Genomic DNA, 23,184 nt, shown 5'->3' with positions numbered 1-23,184 from the left:
ACAATGGAATCAATTCTATAGATTGCCTATGGTCTAGAATATAATTGAAGGCATTAACAATTATTTAAAAATTCATAAAATAGTCAACTTTATTCACATATTTTCCAGCTTTTAGTCAACCATGGCAAATGTTCAAAGTTAAAAAAGCACTGAGCAATAACCACATAAGATGAAAACATTTTAAACTATACAGTACTTTATACACAAATTTATACAAAGGAACACTTAAATAATACAACTGGACACAAAAATATACACTTTAGAGAAATAAATTCACATCAGTAATTGTATAAAGCTCTGTTGTGTACTAGGGTCCTGAAAGTTTAGGACTAAAACATTAGCTCTGCAAAACAAAAGTATTAACTGTGACAGTCCTGAAAGGCCACTATATAGTACATTGACATTTTCAAGGCTATCAACTTATTTCACTTTGTATATTCAAGTTTTGAGGTCTTCATGATTATGCTCAGAAACAGTGGTATAATAAACTACTTAGGAAAGCACGGCTTTAGAACCAATATTAAAAACTTATTGGCTCATAACTTGCTATTTAAATACTCCATATCTGATATATATCGTACTAAAAAATAGAATTAAGAGTAACGCACTTACATAAAAAGAGCTTTCAACTGTTCAGTAAGCATGCTCATGTAATTTTGTATTAATACAAATACAGTGATTGTAAAATTAAAAAAAAAAACACGTTTTCTTACTTGAGTGCATTTACATTAAGGCTTTGAATCACCTGACCCAAGATTTTCCAACATTAAAATTAATGGGTCCACATATATGCTAGTATGTCTCACTGAGACTTAGTATGAAGAGAATTAAAGCTCAACACCTTAAGAAAATGGGTGTAGGGACACATACTAATACCTTGACTTTATTTCTTATGTCTCTTGAGCTAGGATGTAAAGGTTAATATAATTAACAATATATCAGGGCAAGAGACCAGTGCTTAATATTTTTTTAAAAGCAAATTATTAATTTAATTGTAACATCTTTAGAGAAATTTCCAGTTCCTGTTTGTAGTTCCTACAAGTTTCATGCATAAATTTCTTAAGGTTATCTTAAGAAATCACATGCTTGACGGAATGTAATCTCCAGCGCTGCAGATCAGGGGGAGGAGGGGGGAGTCTTTTGAGTTTTGCTGTCATACATTTGTGTCTTGCAGTAAAGGTTCTTTGGCCTCACCAGGGGCCTGTGGACTGTGTGGATGGCTATGACTGCCACAGTGTTTCTTCCAATTGCTGGATCGTACAGTTAGATTAGTATGTTCAGGAATAAACAAGGCAACAAGGAGAGCTAACAGCACAGAGCATGCTCCAAACAAGAATGGTGGTCCAGGAATGATAGAGTTCTGAAAAGAACACAAAGGAACAGCTAATAAATTCAACATTCACACCAAGTTTATTACATGCTAGGTCCCCATGCTAATTACAGAGAAACCTTTTACAGACAGTTTTTTCACTCTCCTTTCCTCTCAGCAACTGGGCTCTTCCCAACCATCATGTCTTGTGCAGGGAGAAGGGATTTCCCACCCTCTGAGAATAAGGCAGAACACACAGTTGGCATACCCAGTTAAGACTACTGACTTCTTGGCTCTGTTCAAATTGCAGAATTTTTAAACTGTAGAATTTTCCCTTGCCTTCATGAGAAGTGGGCCACAGACTACCTCACTCGGCTCTTTCAAATAATTCTCAAATGGACGTATGTCATCAAGACAGGAAGCTATGAAGACTGAATAGCTGGTAGCATTGGCCTTTCACTCCCTAGTTTACCTTTCCACAGGATTTCTGAAAAAAGGGAAGTATTACACAGCATAATTGCAGCAGCAGTATGAAACTGCATGTTCCTAGTCAATCTTGTTCAGGCAGTTTTACCCTGCTGTTGACAACACTACGAAGTTGCCAAGGTTTCAAGCAAGAACTACTAAGAAGGAGACTACAAAATACAGAAGAGCACAAGATTAATGTGATTTTATATCAAATCCATCCCCCTACAATTCAAACAGCATCAGTTGGATTAAAAGCAAACAACTGGACACAGGGTGTGAACTGCTGTTACAAAACTTAGAGGCTGCGAGTTAAACTGACAGAAGACTACAGAAGTGTCCCACCATCCTTGAAACAACCATTTAAATGTAGGTATACAGTGTCAGTATTTTGACATAAGGCACCATAAGTAATCATTTAGCTTTATAAAAAGAACTATGATCTAGCTGCCTGAGATCGTGCTAGAAAGCCATTTTAAAAGTCCAGATTTGCTTCTCTAGTTCGTTACTCTTCATTCAAGCACTTCCTGATTTCTGTGTGAATACTTCAAGTAGATGGAATAGTAAAGGTCACCCAGGTGAAAGCTTTAGTTAGTTGGGCAAGAGATCATTTTTAACATTTGATTTTTACTATGGTATGGAAATTGATCTATAAAATCAGGCAGCAGTGGATCCAGGACTCTGGCCTCCGAGTGGCTGGAGTGGGTGCCATCTGTGCCACATGCAGCACTTGATCTGGCCATATTGGGACCTGCACAGGATGTAGCATGGAGCAGACTGCACACGATGCCCACTCCAGCTGCTCTGGGTCATGGGCTGTGAGCCAGAAGAGTTTGACACCTCTGATTAGAGCTAAGCTAGCCAAAATACTACATAATGCCACAAGGGAAACCCCAGCACTGATATGATAAATGAATTAGATAATTTTTTTCCCTTCCAGATTTCTAGGATTTAACCCTTCGGTATTTCTGCTGAATAAGAAATAAAGAGTAGCAATACCTGTTGTGAATGGTGTTGTGTGTCCATATTACCTTCCGGTTTAATATCAGGCACTGGAAGTTCACTCAATTCTACATGGAATATGTAGAATATAAAGCCATAGAGTGCTGGTCCCAAACCATTACACAATCCTCGAATTCCTGTTATCATCCCTTGAACAACACCTGAAAGAAGCAGGATTCCACTAGGTTAACTGTAAAGAATGAAGACAGTTTTAAATGCTTTTTGAAAGGTGTCCAATAGTTAATGACTCTCTTTCCCCTTCACACTGATGCAAGCTACAAGCAACTTCACTGACCGAGTTACACTAGTGAGAGATGAGAAAAATCAGCCATAGTATTATACTGAGTTCTTTGTTCTAATACATACTTAAGACAGGATTTCCTATGCTGCAGTACACCAAATGACTGCCAAATTTGGTGTTTTGGGTTGGCTCTAGCCCTAGCTGGCAGCAGCTCCAGCCCTGGCCTGGGTTGTGGCCAGAGGTGGAGCTGTAGCTGCTCCCCTGCCACTGCATAGCATCTGCCCACCACACTCTCCCTGCTCCCATCACCCTGTGGTCTCCCCATGCTGCTTCCACTACATGAGCCATCTCTACCAGGCAGCGGCAGTGGCAAACAGCTTTGACTCAGGGTAGGACCAGAGCCAGAACTGCAGCAGCTATGTTCCCTGGGCCAGTACCTGAATCTGAGACAAGGCTCTCCTGCCCCCAACCCCATGTTGAATGGGAAAAGCACCTCATCTTGGATTCAAGTAAGTATGGACATTTTTATTCTTAGAAGAGGTAAACTACACTAAATATTTTTCATTTATATTACTATACTGTTGGCAAATTTGTCCTATTAACTAGCAAGAAGGCTACAATTAAGGGTAACTTATTTGTAGGGGATGACAAGCAAGACAATATTTCTGGCTTGAAGGATCCTTATTAAAATATTAGGCCCTAAAAACATACCCTGTTGATCAGCATCAGCAGTTCGTGAAACCAGTGCACTTACTGCTGGGAACGTAATACTAGACATTGCTGCAACAGCCCCTGCTGCCCACATCATCCTGCAGAACAAGCGAGAGAATCAGAATGAGCATTTTGGGCAGTGTTCTGCATTCTACTTTGTGTAGAATTACAACAAAATGCAATTGATTTGATCAAGTTAGCACATTCCTATTTTTAAACTAATATATAATATAGGTGTTATAAATTAGTAATATACTTGTATATTGGTGCTATATAATTATTTTATTAAAACACAAAGTATGTAATAATGTAGTTGGAAAATAACCACTCCTCTTGAAAGGTCTGACACAGGAAATCATTGTTCGTGAGGTTTTTTGGGGGTAAACTTCCCCCCCCAAAAAAGAGGATCTTTTAGAGGATCTCTCAAAGCCACATTAAAGCTAAATATGTATAGTACAAAGCAAATTAACATTTTTAGCTTGCTCTGTTTGATCACTGGTATGGTAGCAAGTGCAAAGGGTACAATCACAGATGTTATAATACCAATACAACAAAGATGTAAGCAGACATCTTAACACGAGTCAATGTATTCCAATACCAGCTACTAGATCATTCAAAAAACTGACTGAGGAACAAGAGGACAAAAGCACACTTGGATGTCTGAAATTACTTAGTTCAATGTTTGGAATCCATATTCTCTCTTAGAAAAAGAGAAGAGAAATATTTTAGGGTGTTTTTATGAAGATTACTGACACAACATTCTTTCAGTCAATCATACTTTGCAATATCAAAGTTCTTGTTTTGGGCATTTTACTGCAAGGATAATTGACTTTGTGAATTCACCTTGACTGACTGCATCTACCATAAATTAATATGTTATATTAGTTAAAAAAAAAAAAAAAAAAGAAAAAGATTCCAGGGTAAAATCCTTCATCTTGGGGAAATCTTGCTGCTGGAAACAGAATGGCTGCTTCAAAGGAAAAATATCATGCCTCTCACTGTCAGAGACACGACACTTTGAATGTGATCATTCACACAAAACAGGCACATAAAACCAGTTTTGTATGAAACAGAAAATAATCTTAAACATGTCAAATATAAGAATTTAAATTTACATACCAGGGCTCTGAGCCAAAGCCATACCATGCCAGTTGTAATATTTGAAATCCTAGACCCAGCAAGATGGTGTTTTTATTTCCAATAGATCGCATAAGTAAACTCAAGACTACTGTCTGATAAGAAAGAAAGTCAACATTTTAATTGTAAGTATCATTACACAGCAACACATGTGAAATATTTAGTAGTTGAAGTCTCTTTTCTCAATTTTGATATTAAAAAGCAAAGTAACCAGAAGGGTTGTTGCCTAGCCAGCAATGTGCAACATCTTTTGAGATGGCTAACACCAGGGATGTATAAACCACCATGTTTTGATTAAGTTTGTTTGCTCAACTAATTAAAATTTAAAGAACAAACAACTCTGAGGCCTTTGGAGAACAGTTGAGGAAGATGGGGGCTAAGGTTTAGGCACTCTGTTAGCATTTACAGTTACTGGGCTATAGTCCCAACTCTAACTGAGACTTCCCGTGTGAAGCAAGACAAGTCTCACTTCTCCACATGTGTTAGCTACTCCTCTGTAATATGGTGACACTTCTCCCTTTCAAAGATGCTATGCCAACTGGTTGCCATATGCTTAAATGTTAAGTGATGGAAAAATGAGAAAGTGAAGTAAACTCATCCCTTTTTTTTCTACTCTAGAATTCCCAGTAACAGCTCGATTCCATTTGTAACTGCAGGTACAGGTTCCATCATTAGGTCTTACTTGCTACTATATCAGTAAGAAGTGCAGATGAGTATTCACCTGTGCAATAATGGAGAGAATGCCTAGGACTGCTATAAACGCTGCAACACTTTCAGACGAAAATCCCATTATCTACATTAGAGAAGGAGTAATTTGATCATTAAACCACATGTTAACATGTCACAGAACATTGAAGACAATGGAATGAATAAGGACATAAAAAAGTATCAAGTGAAACGAAAGATTTTATTGGTATTACTTAAAAAATGTACCTTTGCATCAATCAGGAATATTTTCTATCTACCATTTCTTGTACATATTTAAATCTTATTTAGAACTTGAAAGAAAACTGATCACAGGACAGAGATAGCCTGAAAATTAGTTAACTAGTAAATGAATTATTAAGTTACCCATATCCAGTGCAATGCAAGGGAAGGAGATTCATCTCTGAATCATAACTATGAGGGAACAAAAAGCCAATTCTCAAAAGTGAACAAGTTATATTACTTCCATATTGCTAAAATAATATAGCAAATACAAGTAGTCCTTTCTGTCAACCTATCAGATGTTTCTTTAGGGGCAGATTCTCACCTGTCTGAGGTATAAGAAGAAGCTGGAATATTGCCCTGCCTCTGGGAGGTAGGAGAGAAATACTGTTATGCAGATTAGCAGCACTATGGAATCTTGACCCACTTTCTTAAGTGACTACAGACAAGAAAAAAGACAGTTGTATGGTCAGAAACCGAAAACATATTCTCTTCATCATTATTAAAAATATATATCCAAAATCAACACTGAAAGAAGCAAAACAGCTGTTAGTTAAGCTAATTCATGGAACTATCAAAACATTTTCTTCAGCACATTTACCACAGGTTTGCCATTACTTCTGCAAAGCAGCAATGGCAATACCAAACACTTTCTAAATTAGCTAAGGAACTCCTCAAACCCATTTTTAAAATCCTGAATAGCTGAATTAGCATCAATTCCATCCTTGACCCTAAAGCAGCAAAAACCCATGTGCACAAGTTCCAAGACATTATTTCTTGAACATCTGAACAGCTTACTGCAAATGGGTCAGCCTGTTCCCATGAAATGGGTGCTCCCCAAGATGCTGGCCTCATCTTCTCTGGCAATGATTCTGGTACAGCAACAAGAATAAAACAAATATCCAACAAAGCTATAGCAGTAGCTAGGACCACTACCAAGCTGTCGCCATAAGTTCGACCAAGGTAAGCACCAATAGCAGGACTGGTAACTAAACTTGCTGCAAAAGTTGCTGAAACCTACAAAAGAAAAGGGTTAGTATGAGAATATGAAATTAAAGTTTTTCACATGTATTTATAGCTACTCTCTTTTTTTAATTCACTCTTTACAGCTTAAACTTTTCCAAAAACTCAGTCACTGTAATGAGATAGAAAGTCAAAACAAATTTTAAAAAGAGTTACATCATCCTGAAAATTTCAGACATCTGAAGATTCAGAAGAAAACAGTTTTGACTAAGGCAGCAAATTATAACTTTTAATGCTGTCACTGTGGTGACATAAGGTCAACCAACAAAGTTCACAGGTCTCAAAGGGAGGGAGAGACTCTAAGGATATCATTTTCTTTTGGGCCAGTAAAGGAAACTGCTTATCTTCTCTATACCTGCAGGATACTTGGCACTCTCCATCAAATATTTGATATTATACAAGGACATGTTAATAAACTTATGGCAGAAGTTTATTACCCCCTGTGTGCCCAGCCTATTACCCCTGCAGTGTGGACGTGCAAATGTACTTATGTATATTGAACACGCAGAGTGGGCTATGTGTGGGTTCAGCAACTATTTGGCTGTACACATGCACACACCAGTGTAAGTCCTGGAAAAAGATGGGGTGCACCATTCTGGGTTTTATCTGGAAGTGGGAGACCTAGATCCTATGTCGCATCCCCAAGAGGGAATCTGAATCTGCATTTCTCACTTCCCAATACACTGCTCTAACCACCACACCACAGGTTAGGCAGTATCTAGCCTCTTCTCAGGCACTCCATTTGAAGCTGAGCCACTGTACTTTGCATTTAATGGTCGTTAGATAAAATGGATGGAAAATACTTCTGTCCCATTTAGAGCAGAGGTCCAGGCTAGAACACAGGACCTACTCCCTTCCAGATCAGCTTCCACCTCACTGAGCCACATATCCACTGGCTTGCTCTGGTCCTTGAGGTCCTGTGCATCTCTCCCTCTGGGATGCCTGGGCAGCAAGTTATTTAAAAAAAACGGGGCTAGAAAAGGGCCGGTATAAATGTCTAACTGCCTGTAGCATAATGGTTAGAGCACAGGGAAGTTAGATTTAGTTTCAAACCAACCCGGGGGAAGGATAGCCTAGACCCAAGGTATCCTACTTCTTGAGCAATACCCTAACCACTCAGCTACTGGGGTTAAACATGCAAGGATGCTCCACCTCTGGCATCAAACACCTGCTAGACATAGGTTTTTGCCTAGCTACAGTTTCATGACCTATGTACATGCACTGGGCATATGTATGTAGCTGAAGACCTGCCTGACCATACAGGTGCATGCTTATATGCTCATGGCCAGAGTAATAGAATTGAAAACCATGCGTAAGTGCCAAAGAGACACTTATGCACCTGGAAAACTGCCATTTAGGTAAACAAAGGGAAACAGAAATCCACCCTCAGGGTGCAGTTCAGCTCTTGCTTCTTCAATGCAAACAACATTACCGGAACTTCAGAAACAGTTTCAGTTGGCTTAATGTTTGTGCAATGTGCTCCCTTACAACTCGAGAAAAAACTTACTGATCACAGAACAGAGAACAAAAAATGGTGAAAACCTCATAATCCAGCCAGAACTTAACCCTGATATGAACAGGCAAAAAAGATTATTTACTTCCCATGTTCCTTATGTGTTGACCCTCCCTGTCAAGACAGACAACTGTGAAAAGGCATTTAATGATATGAGTGCCTGTTCAGCAAAATCAAGACAGGGACTATCAGAGACCGAGAAATCTACCAGGTCTAGATTCTAACTAGTGACTTGCAAGTGGATGGATCTCGTTTCATATTCCCAGTCCTGTGAAACATCATAGTCAGCACCCTCTTGGATATTTTTTTTAAATTTCATAAGACAGTTTATCAGAGCTAAATAATGCAAATCTAAACTGTTCAGTTTCCAACTTCTCAACTAGCACTTCACCAGATTGAGACTAATCTGAATCAGTATTTTCTGAAAGACAACAAAACAAAGTCCTCTAGGACTGTACCTCCCAAACTGGTTTCTGCATTAACACTCTATTATATTCCCCTTTATGCTAGTGCCCATAATGTACCAGGAACTTTCAACCTATTAAAGAAGGTGTTAGCCCCATACCAGCAACCTCAATTCAAGTTAATATTGATAAACAGAAGAAAGGGAAAGGGAATAAGGGAGATTTTTTTCTTTGTTCAAATTACATGACCAGAATGTATAGCTGACAGAGACCACAGAAAGTGAAGGCTTGGGAAAGAAGACTCTGCCATGGCTGTACTAAACCTAAGCTGCTAACAGGATATGCAAGAGGCAATACAGAATGGGACAGAAGAACCAGGTTTCTCAGTCTGCCAAAACAGTTAAGTTTAAAATGGGAAAGAGACCACTGTTGAAATGTTAGTTTCCTACTGTAGTAAAATAAAGCTTTATTAACAGAACTCGTTTAGTTATTGATTCTTAAGAGGCTCAAAGGTTCAAGATAAAGGATTACATACATACCAGTCCATAAGCCATACTTCTTTCATGTTCTTGGGTTATATCTGCTACATACGCAAACACCACTGAAAAAGTCACTGCAAAAACCCCAGAAACAGAGATAACAGCAAAGTACCACCTAGGAACACAAAGGGATTGAGAAGATTAATATAGAACAAACAGTGGTTCACAAATTCTATATGCACTTCCAAACAGACTGAAATATCTATGGTTCCTGACAAGCAGTTTAAGCTGCACATAACCTCACAAAAATACTTTCGGACTGGTTATGCTGCTCTCTCCTAAGCGAGCTGAATGCAAAATTAAATAGCACAACATGTCAGTTTACCAAGAAACATCAGGGATCAAGGTCCAGGATCTGCAGTTATTTAGACATTTAGCTGAGTGCGAGTGAAATGCTAAAATAGGACAGTTTGCAACAGATCTCAAATTTAGCTTCCGCTCTGGGTCCAGCAAATGATAACTACTTCACGTCACAGGTTACTTAGAACCATATAAACAGTTAAAACGATCTACTACAGAGGGGAAGTAATCAAAAAGTAGAGACCATTTAAAATCAGACCATCAAATTCCAGTGCAAATTGAAAGCCTCAGATACAATACAAACAAGCCTGACTCTCAGCCTTGCATCACAACTCCTAAAACAATTCCAAACCAAACAGTGCCTGTACAATTCTCCCAAAAGGTAAGTATTAACCAAGTGCAGCCAGAAAACACTAAACAAAAAACCATAAAGTAACTAAATAAACTACTAACCATGGACTGATCTTCATTAGTGGTATCGGTGCACAAGTGAAAAAAACTGTTAGCAGCAAGAAAGACTTTCGTCCCCAAACATCAGAAAGAGCACCTATCAGAGGGGCGCTGAGGAATGACAACAAGCCCTGAAAAATAAAATATGCTCATTAACAAAAAAGCAATGAAAAGTGTGACAGATGGAATAATTAATTACCAAGTAACTGATTTTAATATATATTTATTAAAATGTTTAATTTTTATTAAGCTAACTGCAAATGATCTCACTTGCAAACATACTTAATCCTCTGTTCTATGCAAGTGTTACCTGGAACTTGAATTTTAGTTTTACTATCACAGAGTAACTCAAAACTCAAGATCAAAGCCAGCTCTGTGATTTTTTTTCTGAGAAAAAATGCACTTTTCCTTTATATGTGCCATGTTTACAAAATATACTATTTTCCAAAATACTGGCAAGATAAGGTCTGTCTATCAAATTAAAAAAGTGGGTACCAAAGTTTGTGTGTTTTGATTCAAATCAATTGTATAATCTTGGCCTAATCAACTAGCCTCTTTAGTCTTTGGTCAACCCAAGTGAAAGATTTAGGCAAAACAAGAGTTTACTGAAAACCAAATGCTGCTATCTGAGCTCTCCCATGTAAAAATTTATCCTCATATTTTAAAATCACAGCTTGAAAGCTGTTTCAGAAGGTTCTAATTATTCCACTCTTCCAACAGCCATTGTGTTTCCCTCAGTTTAAATGATCTTAAATTCTATTCTGAATTGAATTTATCCTACCTTTACACCTTGGATTAGGCCATTCATCAGAAAAGTATGCTTTGGGAAAGTTTCGTGCAAAACCTATGAAAGGAGTATGAACAGTATATTGTTACGCATATTTCATAATACTAAATATTTAAAGACACACATGCTATGTATTATGCATACTAAACATAGGATTTATACCAAAACCACCCAATACAAATGCTATAATATCCACTATAAAGTTAATAAAGTTCAACTGTAAAGTAACATTATTAAAACTTTCCTACACAGCAACAAAATAGTCCAAATTTGCTGTAGGTAATATTAAAGTTGTCATCCATGGTGTAAGTCAAGCTACATCAAATATTTTCCTAAAAAATAACTGGTGTATTTTTCTACTTTTTGCCATAAGGACAGCCAAAATTGCTTTAATTTGACAAAAGTATTATGAATACAACGAAGGCAGAATGCTGTTGAACATTTTCCAAAAGGTAGAAATCCTCCATCAATTAGAACCACTTTGCCCTATGGTAATGCATACATTACCTTCTTCAGGTCTGGTTTTCCTTAAAGAACATGACCTTTATAGCATGGAATACTGAAACAGAAAACAGCTACCCAGCAAGATACTGGATAGCAGATATATGAACTACACAGCTGGTTTGAAAACTTCTTAAAACACATTAACGGTCCGTCAACACATGCAAGCACGTGTGCTTGCAGCAGCTAAAACAGAAGTGGTGCAAATTTGAGTTTCACTCCTCATAGCCCCCGACAGCCCCCCGCTGTTCCCAACAGCCCCCCATCCCATGTCCCTAACTTAACTTTTGACAGGGGCAGGAGGACAACCACAGAGACGCTCTGCCCAGAAACCAAAGCATCTGTCCTGGAGAACCAACTCCTGCGTTGCCTCCAGGCACAGGCTGGGACCTTGCCTTGCCTCGCTGTTCTGTGGCGCAGTTTTTTTTGACCCCTAGATATCCAGGGGGCTAATTTTGCCCCTGCATTGCAAATATGCAGTGCGGGGAACATTTTTTTGTTCCCGGATGTGTGTCTTGCAGCATCTCAAAGGGGTTTGAGACACTGCAAGATGCACGTGTGCTCTCATCTGGACGTGCCCTAAGAGGGTATCTACATTCCCAGGCATTATTACTGTGACTGAAGCTTGTGGACACTTGCATTAGCTGGGGCCAATTAGCACAGCCAGAGCATCACAGAGCTCAGCACAGGTCAACTACCCAAGTATTTACTTACCTTCTTGGGTGGGTTTTGCAACCCAGACTGATCTCCACATTACCACGGGTGCAGTGCTATCAATACCTGAGTTAGCTGTTTAAGGCCAGCTCAAGTACACTGACAGGAACTTCAGAGACAAATTGTAACAGTCTTAAAAATGATGATTTACCTGCTACTTCAGTTAGTCCTATAAAACTAAGCACCTAAAACAAAACTATTGCTACAAAGTATGGCTTATGTAAAACCCTGATGAGAGAGAGAACTTTAGTTAAGACTATCTAGTTACAAACTATATCTGTAGAGCAAACTAATTTCTACCCTTGATGCAAGTCTTAAGGCATTAGCTTCCTTCTCTTAGCCTCAGTACATCACAGTCAATTTTCCCAAGATGTTAGGAATATTTCCAGAATGAGTTAGCAGTCTTTAGAATATGTGACTAAACTGAGGCATATAACAAGAGACTGAAATTTAGTGCTTTTCTGTTGCAACCATGTGTGTTTTGATTAATCATCCCATTTGTTCCATCTTATAAAAGTCAGCTCTTCATGTACTATTACTGAATGTTCAGGTCTGAAAAAGTTCAAAAGCTCATGTTTATGAATGTACAGCACTTCCAAACAGTATCATGAAGATGCATACTACTAGTTTGACAGCAGGGCAGATTGAAAACTATGAACTGCTTCAAAGAATTGCATCAGTGAACAATATAGCAACAGAACACACAAGTTGAAATCTTAAAGATGAAACTGAAGCTAATAATCATAGTTAAGCTGAAAAAAAAAATCAGCATAATAGCATTCATCAATACTGAAAGCTTGACCACACTGAAGTTTGATAAACAAGCTTTTGCCATCCTCTTTGTTCCATACCTTTCATCTGAAATGCTTCAAAAACCACGAAGCACTTTTTATACCATAGTTCAGAAGAGCCAATTTTTTGTTGCTACTAAAGTCACAAAACACATCATATGACAGAAAATGCATTAATTCAAAATATCTGTAAAAATAATACATAACTGCAATTTTAAAAAGAGGACACAAAATCCAACATCTAACATCTTTCTTTAAATGCAAGTCCAGTCCTTTCTCTTACAACTTATGATAACCATGGAAAGAACAACAAGTAGAGCTATTTTTCAAAAGATTTTTAAATACTATTTTACTTTTAAATACTATTTTAAGAAGGGAACATCTTAATACTATTTTACTTTTAAATACTATTTTAAGAAGGGAACATCTTAAATGACCAATTAACTCCCCCCTCCCCAATCTTGGGTTTTAAATGATAATTTGCAGATGTTTACTAGTTAAATTAACTGAAATTAATTTTTTTTGTTGTTGTAATTTTTGGCCAGGAAGGATCAGATTTTACCTCACCTGTTTTCATCTTTGATGAAACTGCATTTTACTCCATGGATTCCATAGCAACTAAGATTTTGTGGTCATAGGATTATAGAAAACATTTACCTGGTAATATATGCAAGACTCTCCATCACTTAACAAGGTGGTTGCAAACTTTTAATTTTAGTGCTGAGATTAAACATTTTTGTAAAAACAAATTTACTGGAATGGCACACTACAAGAGGAAGCATTTTATGATGAATCAGTAAGCGTGTATGACTAGACTGAACCAACTACTATTGCAATACTTGAAGTACTGACAAAATTTCAAAATATGTCCTTCTACCGTAAGCTGGTCCTGATATCAAATTCTTAAGTCTTAGTTTTAAGCAAAAAACAAAACAAACACCCCCAACAGAGGACGACAGGCTTTTACAGGCTTTCATAGAAACATGCGACTGCTAACACGCTCTATGTTAGATCTGTCAGCCCCTATAAATTCTTCCCTCTTTTGCCACATTTTGCCATGGTGACCTCTGGCTCTTTTACATACTCACCTCTCTGCCCTACTGCAGTGTATTAAAAATAAATTCAAAACAATGAAACCTTGTAAAATCCAGGTTTGCCTGCTAACTTTTAAACTTTTCATTCACTTGGCTGATATATTCAGGTTCTAGCTTTGCCTAATTTTGGCTTTGATTCTGCCAACATTAGAATGTTGGCTGGAATACTGGACGTGCTTGCATGGCAGCTAAACTGAAATTGAGAACTCTCAGCTTTTCAAAGCCTTCTCTCTACTTGTTTTACTGGTATAACAGGACAAAATCTAAATACCACCACTAAGGAAAAAAAAATCCAACCACCGCCACCCACGGAAAAAAAACAACAAACCAAAGGCTGTTTTTTCTGGTTCAGCTGGTATAACTATAGATGTGCAAGGATTTTTGCTGGCAAACCCATGCTGTTAAAAACCACACACACACACACACACACACACACACACACACACACAAACAGACACACTCTTACTAGCCTTGGTATATCAACAAAACTCAAGTTTAGGCCTGATATTATCTTTAAGTCACCATGAAAATTTATGGCATGTTAACAGAAGCAGAAGTCTACTATCACTATAATACAGATTTCACTTTAGCTTTGCTGACACCAAACTATTTCAAAGAAATGGTTATGGCATGCCACTGGACTGCAGCATAACTGAAGAGTTTCACCAACAGTGGAATGCTGCTTACCAAATCTGCTTTGCCACCACCTTGGTAATTGCCAAAAGTAGGAAAGGCATTCCATGAAAAAAGCACGTTTTGCATTATTTTTAAAGACTGTCCATATCACAGATTCCAAAGGCCTAAATCAGATATTAAAATTCAGGGGGAAAGGTGGTTAGCACTGTTAGTTTGAACTGAGGCAGAAGGTAAAGCAAGGTAGCACCTTAGGGCACATCCAGACAAGCACACACGTGCCTCTTGCAGTGTCTCAGAGGGGTTTGAGATGCTGCAAGAGGCATGTGCGGGAACAAAAAAAAAGTTCCCTGCATTGCAAATTTGCAGTGTGGGGGCAAAATTAGACCCTGTGGTAAAAAAAAAAAGCAGAGGAAAAAAGCAGGGCAGGGCACGGTTCCAGACCGTGCCAAGGCAACCGGAGGCTGGGTCCTCCACACAGACGCTCTGGTAGCCAGCCAGAGCATCTCTATGGTTGGACCTCACCCCAGTGCTGAAGCATGCTGCCTACCCATGCGGGGCAGGCAGCAGTGCAAGCTGCAAGGACCTGGACCTGGGCTCCTGTAGTTAAGAAGGAGGTAGGGGGGCTGGAGGAGGGGGGTGGGGACCAAGGAGGGACCTCATCGGCCTGGCCCTGCCCCCCACCTGCCCCCCACTGGCTGCCCTGCCTCCTGATTGCTGCCCCATCCAGCCCTATCCCCCACCTGCCCCCCCACCCCCAAGGTCCCCGATTGCTGCCCTGCCCGGCCCTATCACCCACCTGCTCCCCGATTACTGCCCCGCCCGGCCCCAGCATCTCATCAGGGGGCTAGGGGTGCAAGCAGGGGATGGGGCAGCCATCAGGGGGGCTGCAGGAGCCAGCAGGAGACGGGGCCAGGCTTGGCAGCATTCCAGGCGGCTGAGGGAGCAAGCAGGGGTGGGGCATGTGGGCCCTGCGGGGGGGGGGTAGCCTGTTGGAGGGGCTGTGGCCCCTGTGGGGGGCAGTCCGTGAGCTGTGCAGGGTGGTTGCACCCTGCAGGGGGGGTAGGGGACCCACCCCTCCTGAGCAGCCCCCAGCAGTCCTTCCACAATCCACCCACACCTACCCACATCCCCCCACCCCCCTTCTGCAAACCCCACCTCCCCCCAGCACACATCCTGAGTGCCCAGCTGCCAGACAGGATGAGACCTGCTGACAGGAGCTGTGGCTGCAGGGGCAGCTGTCCCCACATCCTGGTTAGTGAAGGGGTCACAGGGAGCTCTAACTGCTCTATGGTAAGAAAACCAAAGGCAAACAGCAAATCATATAGGTATTTAGAATTCATTTTATTATGATGACAGAGACACTGGCAGGCTTCCAAATTGCTTTAACACTGTAGATATATCAATAAAACATTGCCCAGCTGATCACTGTTTCTCTGTCTCTCACTCTCTCTATATATACACTGGTCTTTTGTTTTAACTGTGGAGGAACATGGATTTTGGGGTATTTTACAGAGTGACTTTGGGATTTTTTTTAATCACAGATTTTTTAGTTTTCAAATAGGAAACACCAGAATTCCTGCTAGGGGGGCAAGTAGCAGGACCCAGGCAGAGGAGCCTGCTCAGAGCTTGCACCTTGGACCCAGCTGGAGGTGGCTGACCTCCTGACCAACTGGGGCCAGGAGGGCATGCTTTGACAGTTCAAAGCAGGCCACCACACTGAGAACATCTTCCAGGCAATAGCTACCCAGATGGCTGGGCAGGGGGCACACACAGCAGTAGTGCTGCACAAAGGCCAACTCTGCAGCCACAGCCCACTGGCAGCTGGCACAGAGGGTAGGATGCCTCTACTGGCTGTGCAGTCCCTATCCGGGTCTGGCAGGTGTGCAGCAGGTCACAGCCAGGCAGCAGTCCCCACTGCCAGACTGCTGCAGTGGGTAAAGGGTGCAGGGAACTCTCAGGGCTGCTTCAGCAGTCTAACTGGCCCAAGGGGCAGTGCCCCAAGTACCAATTGGCTGAGTCCCAGAAGCTCCTGAGAACGAGCAGTCCTGAGATACTTGACAGGGCAGCTTTTTGTCCCGATGGGGCCAGGACAGGGCAGCTTTTTATACTGCTGGGGACAGCACAGGTGCTGGCCCCCGGTTCTAGCTCCCCCTTGCTGCAGATCCAGGAGGAGCCAAGCAGGGTTATTTTGTCCCAAGTGGCACACTTTGCCCCACACCAAAGCACATGTCTGGGCACATGCGCTGAGGCCAAAAGCCCCAGCTCAAATTTGCACCGCTTCTATTTGAGCTGCTGCAAGCACACATGCTTGCATGTGTGGATGCACCCTTAGAAATTAACTGGTTCAGAAGCACATGAGCCTTCATAGAAACTAATGAAGTAGGTTGCTACGTATCAGAATTCAGGCATGTACATATCCAAGTCCTGGGCACAAACTTGGCCTCTACATGGGACTAGGAGAGTTTGTTTCAAAACTTATTAAGTGCATACAATAAGGGTATGTTATATTTACTTACATATTAGCCACATCAGCTAGTCCAGTTCTGACATAAAAAGACTTCTAAAGTTTGATCATTTGATGTACTATAACACAGAAACTTCAAAATTGGATGCAAAAGTAGTTCAATTAAACCAAAATTTATTTTCTGAGTTAAAATGCAGAGATAAGAAAGCTGAAATATTCAGTTTACCTTATTCTTGTATTGCACAAAAAGTTTGTTAATTATATTACTCACCATCAACGTTGGTGCTGTCAAGAGTCCCCATGCAAAAAACTCCAAAAAAATGACTATGACAGCATGGTAGACACTAGGCGAACCTATTCCTTGAGGCTAAAAAGAAAAACAAAAAGTAGTATTACAAAATGTTTTAAAAAACCCTGTTTACTCATAAGAAAAGGGTCCAGACAATACTTCATATGCAAGGGAATATTATGAAATGAAACTGCAACGAGGAGCACAATGCCACTCAGGAATCTGACTCTGCCTTGAGTAAACTGGGATGAAGGGAAATTCCATTTACAGTAAAACACTATGAAAATCCCTAATGAACTGACCGTGGTGCCAAATAAAATGAACCCCAATGTATAGAGAAGTTGTTCTGGGAAAAAACGGCTTTGCTGTATAAGGATTCCACTTGTGGCAGCAACACCTTGTGTGAAATTTCATCTGTTTTCTCAGAGGAAAAAAGTGAAGGTCACACAGCTGAAAGTTGAAATCAAACTTTAAATTTTGAGAACAAGTAAGATTTGAAATTATTAAAGTAGCGTCACATTCCAGAACCTGATTACCTAGCCAACTTTACATTGCTTCTGTTAGTAAAAGATAAATACGAAGACTTGCTAGAACATGTGATCCAAAATCCATATTGTCTATACAATAAAATTATAACTTCATCACAGGACTAAAATCGAGATAAATTAACCACAACATGCTCATCAAATGTGGGTGAGGTCTGGCTATAAAAATGAAATAAGTTTGGTTGCCCCTTGATAGGACTGTAAATCAAAAGCAGCTTTCGGAAAAGAAAATGTGGAAATAGAAAGTAAAAGTGGTTTCCGGTAGTGAGAGAAAACCAGTTCAAACTTGTATTTTTATTGTTAAATCTGCTTGCCACAAAGGCATCGCTATACAATTCAGGGAACACATTGAAGATCGAACAATAAATCTTCAAATTAAAAATGCTAACTCAAAAGATGTCTTTGCATCTGGTATCCTAACTCTAGAGACAGAAACAAGAGATAGAAATGAACTTGCTCAACCTCAGTTTATATTAAGTCTATTGTTTAGGCTAATTAAATAGGAGACCAAGCTTTGGCTTTAGAAGTGCTCAAGCTTGTTTGTTGTGACTCAAGTTCAGGTATTCTTTCAAGATTTGGGCTAGGTCCAAACTAGAAAAAAACAAAAAAGTATTTTCTGGTTTTGTACGAGGTAAGTCGGAACCTATGTTTAGATCTGGTCTTACAATGTAAGTATTAGAGAACTGTACCCACCAGCCACCTAGAGAGAACTGGAAACTAGCTTGTGCTTTAGACTCATCTCTGGTAGCAGCTTTCTATTTTGTACCGGTAAGTGGAAGATGTGCTTCAAGGTATTGTTAATATACTTGAGTGTCAAACCTGTGGCCTATGGGCCAGATCTGGTCTGCAGAGCCCCATAATCCAGCCCCATGTGCTGCCCCTTCTGCCATGCCAGACCACCCTGCATGCAGTACCCAGGATGTTGATTGGGGGAAGGCACTCCCCAACCTGTGGACCCGCAGGGCCAGATGAGTTTGACCCCCTCCAACATATACCAAACATGTTTATGCTTATACTTTTACTCTGCTTTCTCTTTTTCTGTAAAAACAGAGATTGTCCCCTGTAAAAAAAAGCAAAGAATAAGTACAACTCATTACTATCCATTTCCTACAAGCTCCAAGGTCCCCCTCTAGGTTTCACCTTCACCCACCTTTCCTTCAGCATAAGATTAAGAGTAAAATGCAAGATGCAGTTAATCCAACGAAAGATGTAATTTAAAATCCGGCCTTCAATTACTAGAAATTAAAACCTTAAATATCATGAGATGTAATTAATGCATGAAATAGTCCTTAACCCAAAAATGAACTACACAAAATATTACAATGGCTCATCAAAAACAGGACACATTAAGAAGCTTTGTGAACTACAATTATTAGGGACCTACCAAATTCACTGTGGGAGTGGGGTGCGCGGCAACTCCTTTAATTTTGCAGGTTCCCCTGTGCACCCCTCTCCCGCCCCCATCATTGATTGGCAGAGGGGTCCTGCTACTTGCCCTTTGCTTCTGATTGATGGAGAGGCAAAAATCACAGTTTTAAACGTCACCATTTTTGAGGCTTGCCACTGACTGGCCAAAGGACCTTGGTAGCACTGGCCGGAAGACAAAAGCAGCACCATATTAAAAACCACGGTTTTCAGCTCCCTGCTGTTCATGAGTGAACAGTGGGGTGTGCGGTAGCGCCCCCCCCCCCCCCCCCCCCCGCAAACGCTTACTCCTGATCATCAGGGAGGCAAAAACCTCTGTTTTAAATATGGTGCTGTTTTTGCCTCCTGGCTGGTCAACAACAGACAGCATGCCTGCCAATCAGTGGAGAGCGGCAAAAACAGCGCTGTACTTAAAACTCCAGTTTTTCCCTCTCTGCTAATCAGGAGCAAGCGGTGAGCAGTGGGGTCCCTCCACCAACCAATGGTAGTGGTAGTAGGGGGCACACAGAGGAACCTTGAAGATTAAAGGAGTTGCTATGTACCCCACTCCCAGCATGAATTTGATAGGTCCCTAACTATTATTCTTGTCTTATTTTGGTGGGGTCACATTACAGATATTTTTTAAAATTCTGTACTTCATTATACAGCCAATTAACTATTGCCAAAAAAAAAAAAGAAGGTGAATACTGCTATGATTATTCCTATGATATAGGTCTGCTCTTGGAAGGCACTTCCAAAGTATTAGTACTATAATGTAGTGCACAAGAAATAATGTTTTATTCCCAAAGACCTTTCTTTTCTTTGCTGCCATGCTGAATCTTACTGTAGTAAATGTTATTGAAATTAATAGTGTAAGCATTACTGAAACTTTGTACTTAGAAAAGAACTCATCCCACCCTCCAAGAAAAAAAATGAATGCACTCAGATGTTAAACTGAAAGCTAACATTATGCTAGTACAGGAGGAGGAGGAGAAGCACAGGGGAATCAATGTAGTAATAACTTTAAGAACTAGGGACAAGCAAATGCCATCTCTGTCTAGATGCCTCTGCCTATCTTGCAACTAAGTTAACATCAACAACAACAAAAGCAACTGAACTCCTTTGGGGCTAAACAATTTCAAAATAATGGACTTTACCTCTACTATAATATGTCAGAAAACTTTGATTAGTTAGTCTGCAAATTAAAGAAATTTAAGACATCAGTCCTTTTAGTTTACTTGCTCCCCAAAATATCACCCTGGATTTAAGGAAGCTGAAGGAACTGAGAAGGTTGAGAACAGAAGTAATTTATATTATAGACAACCAGACTACCCATGATTCATACATCCTGCTGCCATTATAAAAAGATGTAGTCCACTATAAGTGTATAGCTTCAATAGTTATGTACTCAGAAAAAAAAACTGCCAAGCCTCAAAAGCTCTCCTCCCTGTCTATCTGAGACTTGACAAATAAAGTATAAATATTTTAGGAAAAGATAACAAAAACTAACATCTTTGTTGTCTAACAGCTTCAAACATTTATATCCCTGTTTTCACTCCACATTTTTAATAGTGAACCCAATGTACACCAACATCTTTTAAAAGTGATGGCTGACACCAAAGGCATTAGAATAGATAGATACAATTGGATGGTATATTAAACAAGTCTTTTACCTTCTCCCTTGCTTCAGCCCATCCAAGCAGGAGTTAAAGGAGAAATGGCATTTGCGTCTTTGCCAAAAATGTATTTAGATGAGAAATGCAATTGTGTGAGCCTGCATAAGCTCATGAATGTTACTCTGCCTGCAGTATTCATGTTGTAAACACACAGGTATTTAATTATTTGTAAAACAGCAGCCCTAAATTGACTCTGTAAAGAAAAATGCTAGTGAGAAGCACCAGGAACACGGTCTTTCATCACCCAAATGAGACCTGGCTTTGCTTTTGGCCACTAAATAACCCAGCTCATCAGTTTGATGCATGAGGGCATCTGTTGCTCACAAGAAAAGAAAACTGATTGGGTGCCATGAATTTAATCAGTTACAATTTATCTCTATTTCTAAGACCTAACGCAGGGGTTCCCAAACCCTGGGGGTGCACAGGAGAAATTGTGTAATAGCAGATTTAATTTCATTATAATCAAAATTGGCATTTAAGGGGGTTAAAGTATTAACCGTACACTGGTAGGGGTACTCGGGCAGCTGGTACATCTGGAAGGGGATATGCAATAAGAAAAAGTTGGGAGCCTCTGACCTATCTGAAAGCAACACGATTCTTAGACATTTTGAAAACCGCACATGGATGCTATACAGACCAGCCAGACAGATATTGCTACAAGTGTTTGACTGAGCTATTCCATGCAACTGAAATGTTTTGAACTCTAGGATGTGCTTTCAAGAAAACATCCTAAACTTCAACACTCTTTACTAAAAATGCCAAGTCCTAGTGAGCAAATTATTTAACAGCTATTTTGCAGAGGGAGGGAAGGGGGGGCAGAAAAGGCTAATTAAACTTCCAGCCAGCAGATCAAAAACCCTTAACAGTACTACTTTGATACTGCATGTGTACTCTCACTTACCCAACTATCTTTTTCAGACTATGGAAACCAAAGGAGAAAGAACAAAGACCAAAGGGTCCCATGCTGGCAACGCACACACTATACGGGTAAAGCACATCACAGATGGGCTTTTCACCAACAGCACAATCACATCCTATCTGGTAACTCAGCGCTTCCTGCCCTGCTCTGCAATGGCTTGCTTCCTGCCGCCCTCCAAGACAATGGTCAAACCAGCTACTGCCTCAACACCCACAGCAGCTTTAAGTAGTCTTTCCTTTCACAACAAGCTGTTGAAACTTTTCTGAACCTGTAAGATGATTATGCCCATGCAAGGTGGCACACACACACAGATTTAAGTCACTTGAAACTGCCTGCTGGACAGAAGTGCTTGTCACTCACTGTGAGTTTGCTACCAGCAAGCATTAGGGGCTCATCACCTTAGGCCCCTGCCACACCTTATATATATTACGCAGCTCACTAGTGAGTCGTGCAATAAATTTAAGCAGGCCACACATGCAAAGGAATTATTGCACAATTCACCTAGTGAATGGCACAGTAAGTTCAGATCAGCCACACATGCAGTTATCATTGCACCATAAAAACGTCCATCCAGCAACCAGAAGAGCCAACTTGCTAGGAAGTTAGTGCCTGAAAATGTGTACGGACTGTCCCTACCCAGCTGTACTTGGGACGCAGGCCCTCACGCTGAGATTAGATGACAAATACTTTTAAAGTGAAAATAAAAATGACGCCGAGGTGAAGGCTGCGGGGATGGAGGAGAACACATTCAGAGCAAGGAAACACAAGCGGGGGATCCGGGCAAGCAGCTCGGCCACAGCGCCCAGGGAGCAGCTCCGGGCAGAGCCTGCGGTTCACCCCCACGTTCCTCCTTGCAGGCCCGGGGCACCCAGCGCAGGCACCAGGCGCCGCTCGCGAGCCGGGCGGGGCGGGCCGCTGCAGCGCCCGGAGCCGGTCCCTCTGCGGCTCGCGCAAAGCTCCCGGCCCCGCTCCCTCGCGGGCGGGAGGGCGGGTGAGCGCACGTGCCCGTGCCGCGGCGCCTCACCGTGCCGCCGTCCTTGATGATGATTTTCTTGGCCAGCAGGATGCTGCGGTTCGCCGCCCGCTTCTTCTTCTTGCCGCCCTGGGTCATTTTACCATCCTAGTGCCCCGGCGCCGGATGGGGGGGGGGGGAGAGGGCGCGGAGCAGGACCCTCCCCAGCAGCCGGAGCCACCGCCCGACCCCCAGCCACCGCCTAGCTCCGCTCGGCCCCTCAGGCACCCGCCGCCATCTTGGGAAACCGACAGGCGGCTGCCACCTCCGATCACGCGATGCTCCGATTGGCTGCGGGCGGGCACGTGGCGGGGGAGCCGATGGGGCGGTG

The 23,184-nt window shown here is 41.1% G+C and overlaps 1 protein-coding gene across 1 annotated transcript; it reads right to left on the bottom strand.

Moving 5' to 3' along the window:
• Positions 1-60: 60 nt before the first annotated feature.
• MFSD14A (major facilitator superfamily domain containing 14A) lies at positions 61-23,119 on the bottom strand. The gene is made up of 12 exons (XM_006277270.4): positions 22,866-23,119; positions 17,280-17,375; positions 10,803-10,865; positions 10,025-10,152; positions 9,272-9,386; positions 6,591-6,809; positions 6,118-6,231; positions 5,587-5,658; positions 4,848-4,960; positions 3,729-3,826; positions 2,774-2,937; positions 61-1,360 (listed from the first exon to the last, which is right to left on the bottom strand). The coding sequence occupies exons 1-12, from the start codon at positions 22,950-22,952 to the stop codon at positions 1,154-1,156; spliced, it is 1,476 nt and encodes a 491-aa protein (XP_006277332.1). The 5' UTR covers positions 22,953-23,119; the 3' UTR covers positions 61-1,153.
• Between the last annotated feature and the right edge of the window lie 65 nt (positions 23,120-23,184).

The sequence above is a fragment of the Alligator mississippiensis genome, chromosome 5, assembly GCF_030867095.1.
Source record: "Alligator mississippiensis isolate rAllMis1 chromosome 5, rAllMis1, whole genome shotgun sequence".
NCBI lineage: Eukaryota > Metazoa > Chordata > Crocodylia > Alligatoridae > Alligator > Alligator mississippiensis.
Note: the sequence above shows the minus strand (reverse complement) of the source record. Positions and strands in the feature narration are given on the sequence as shown.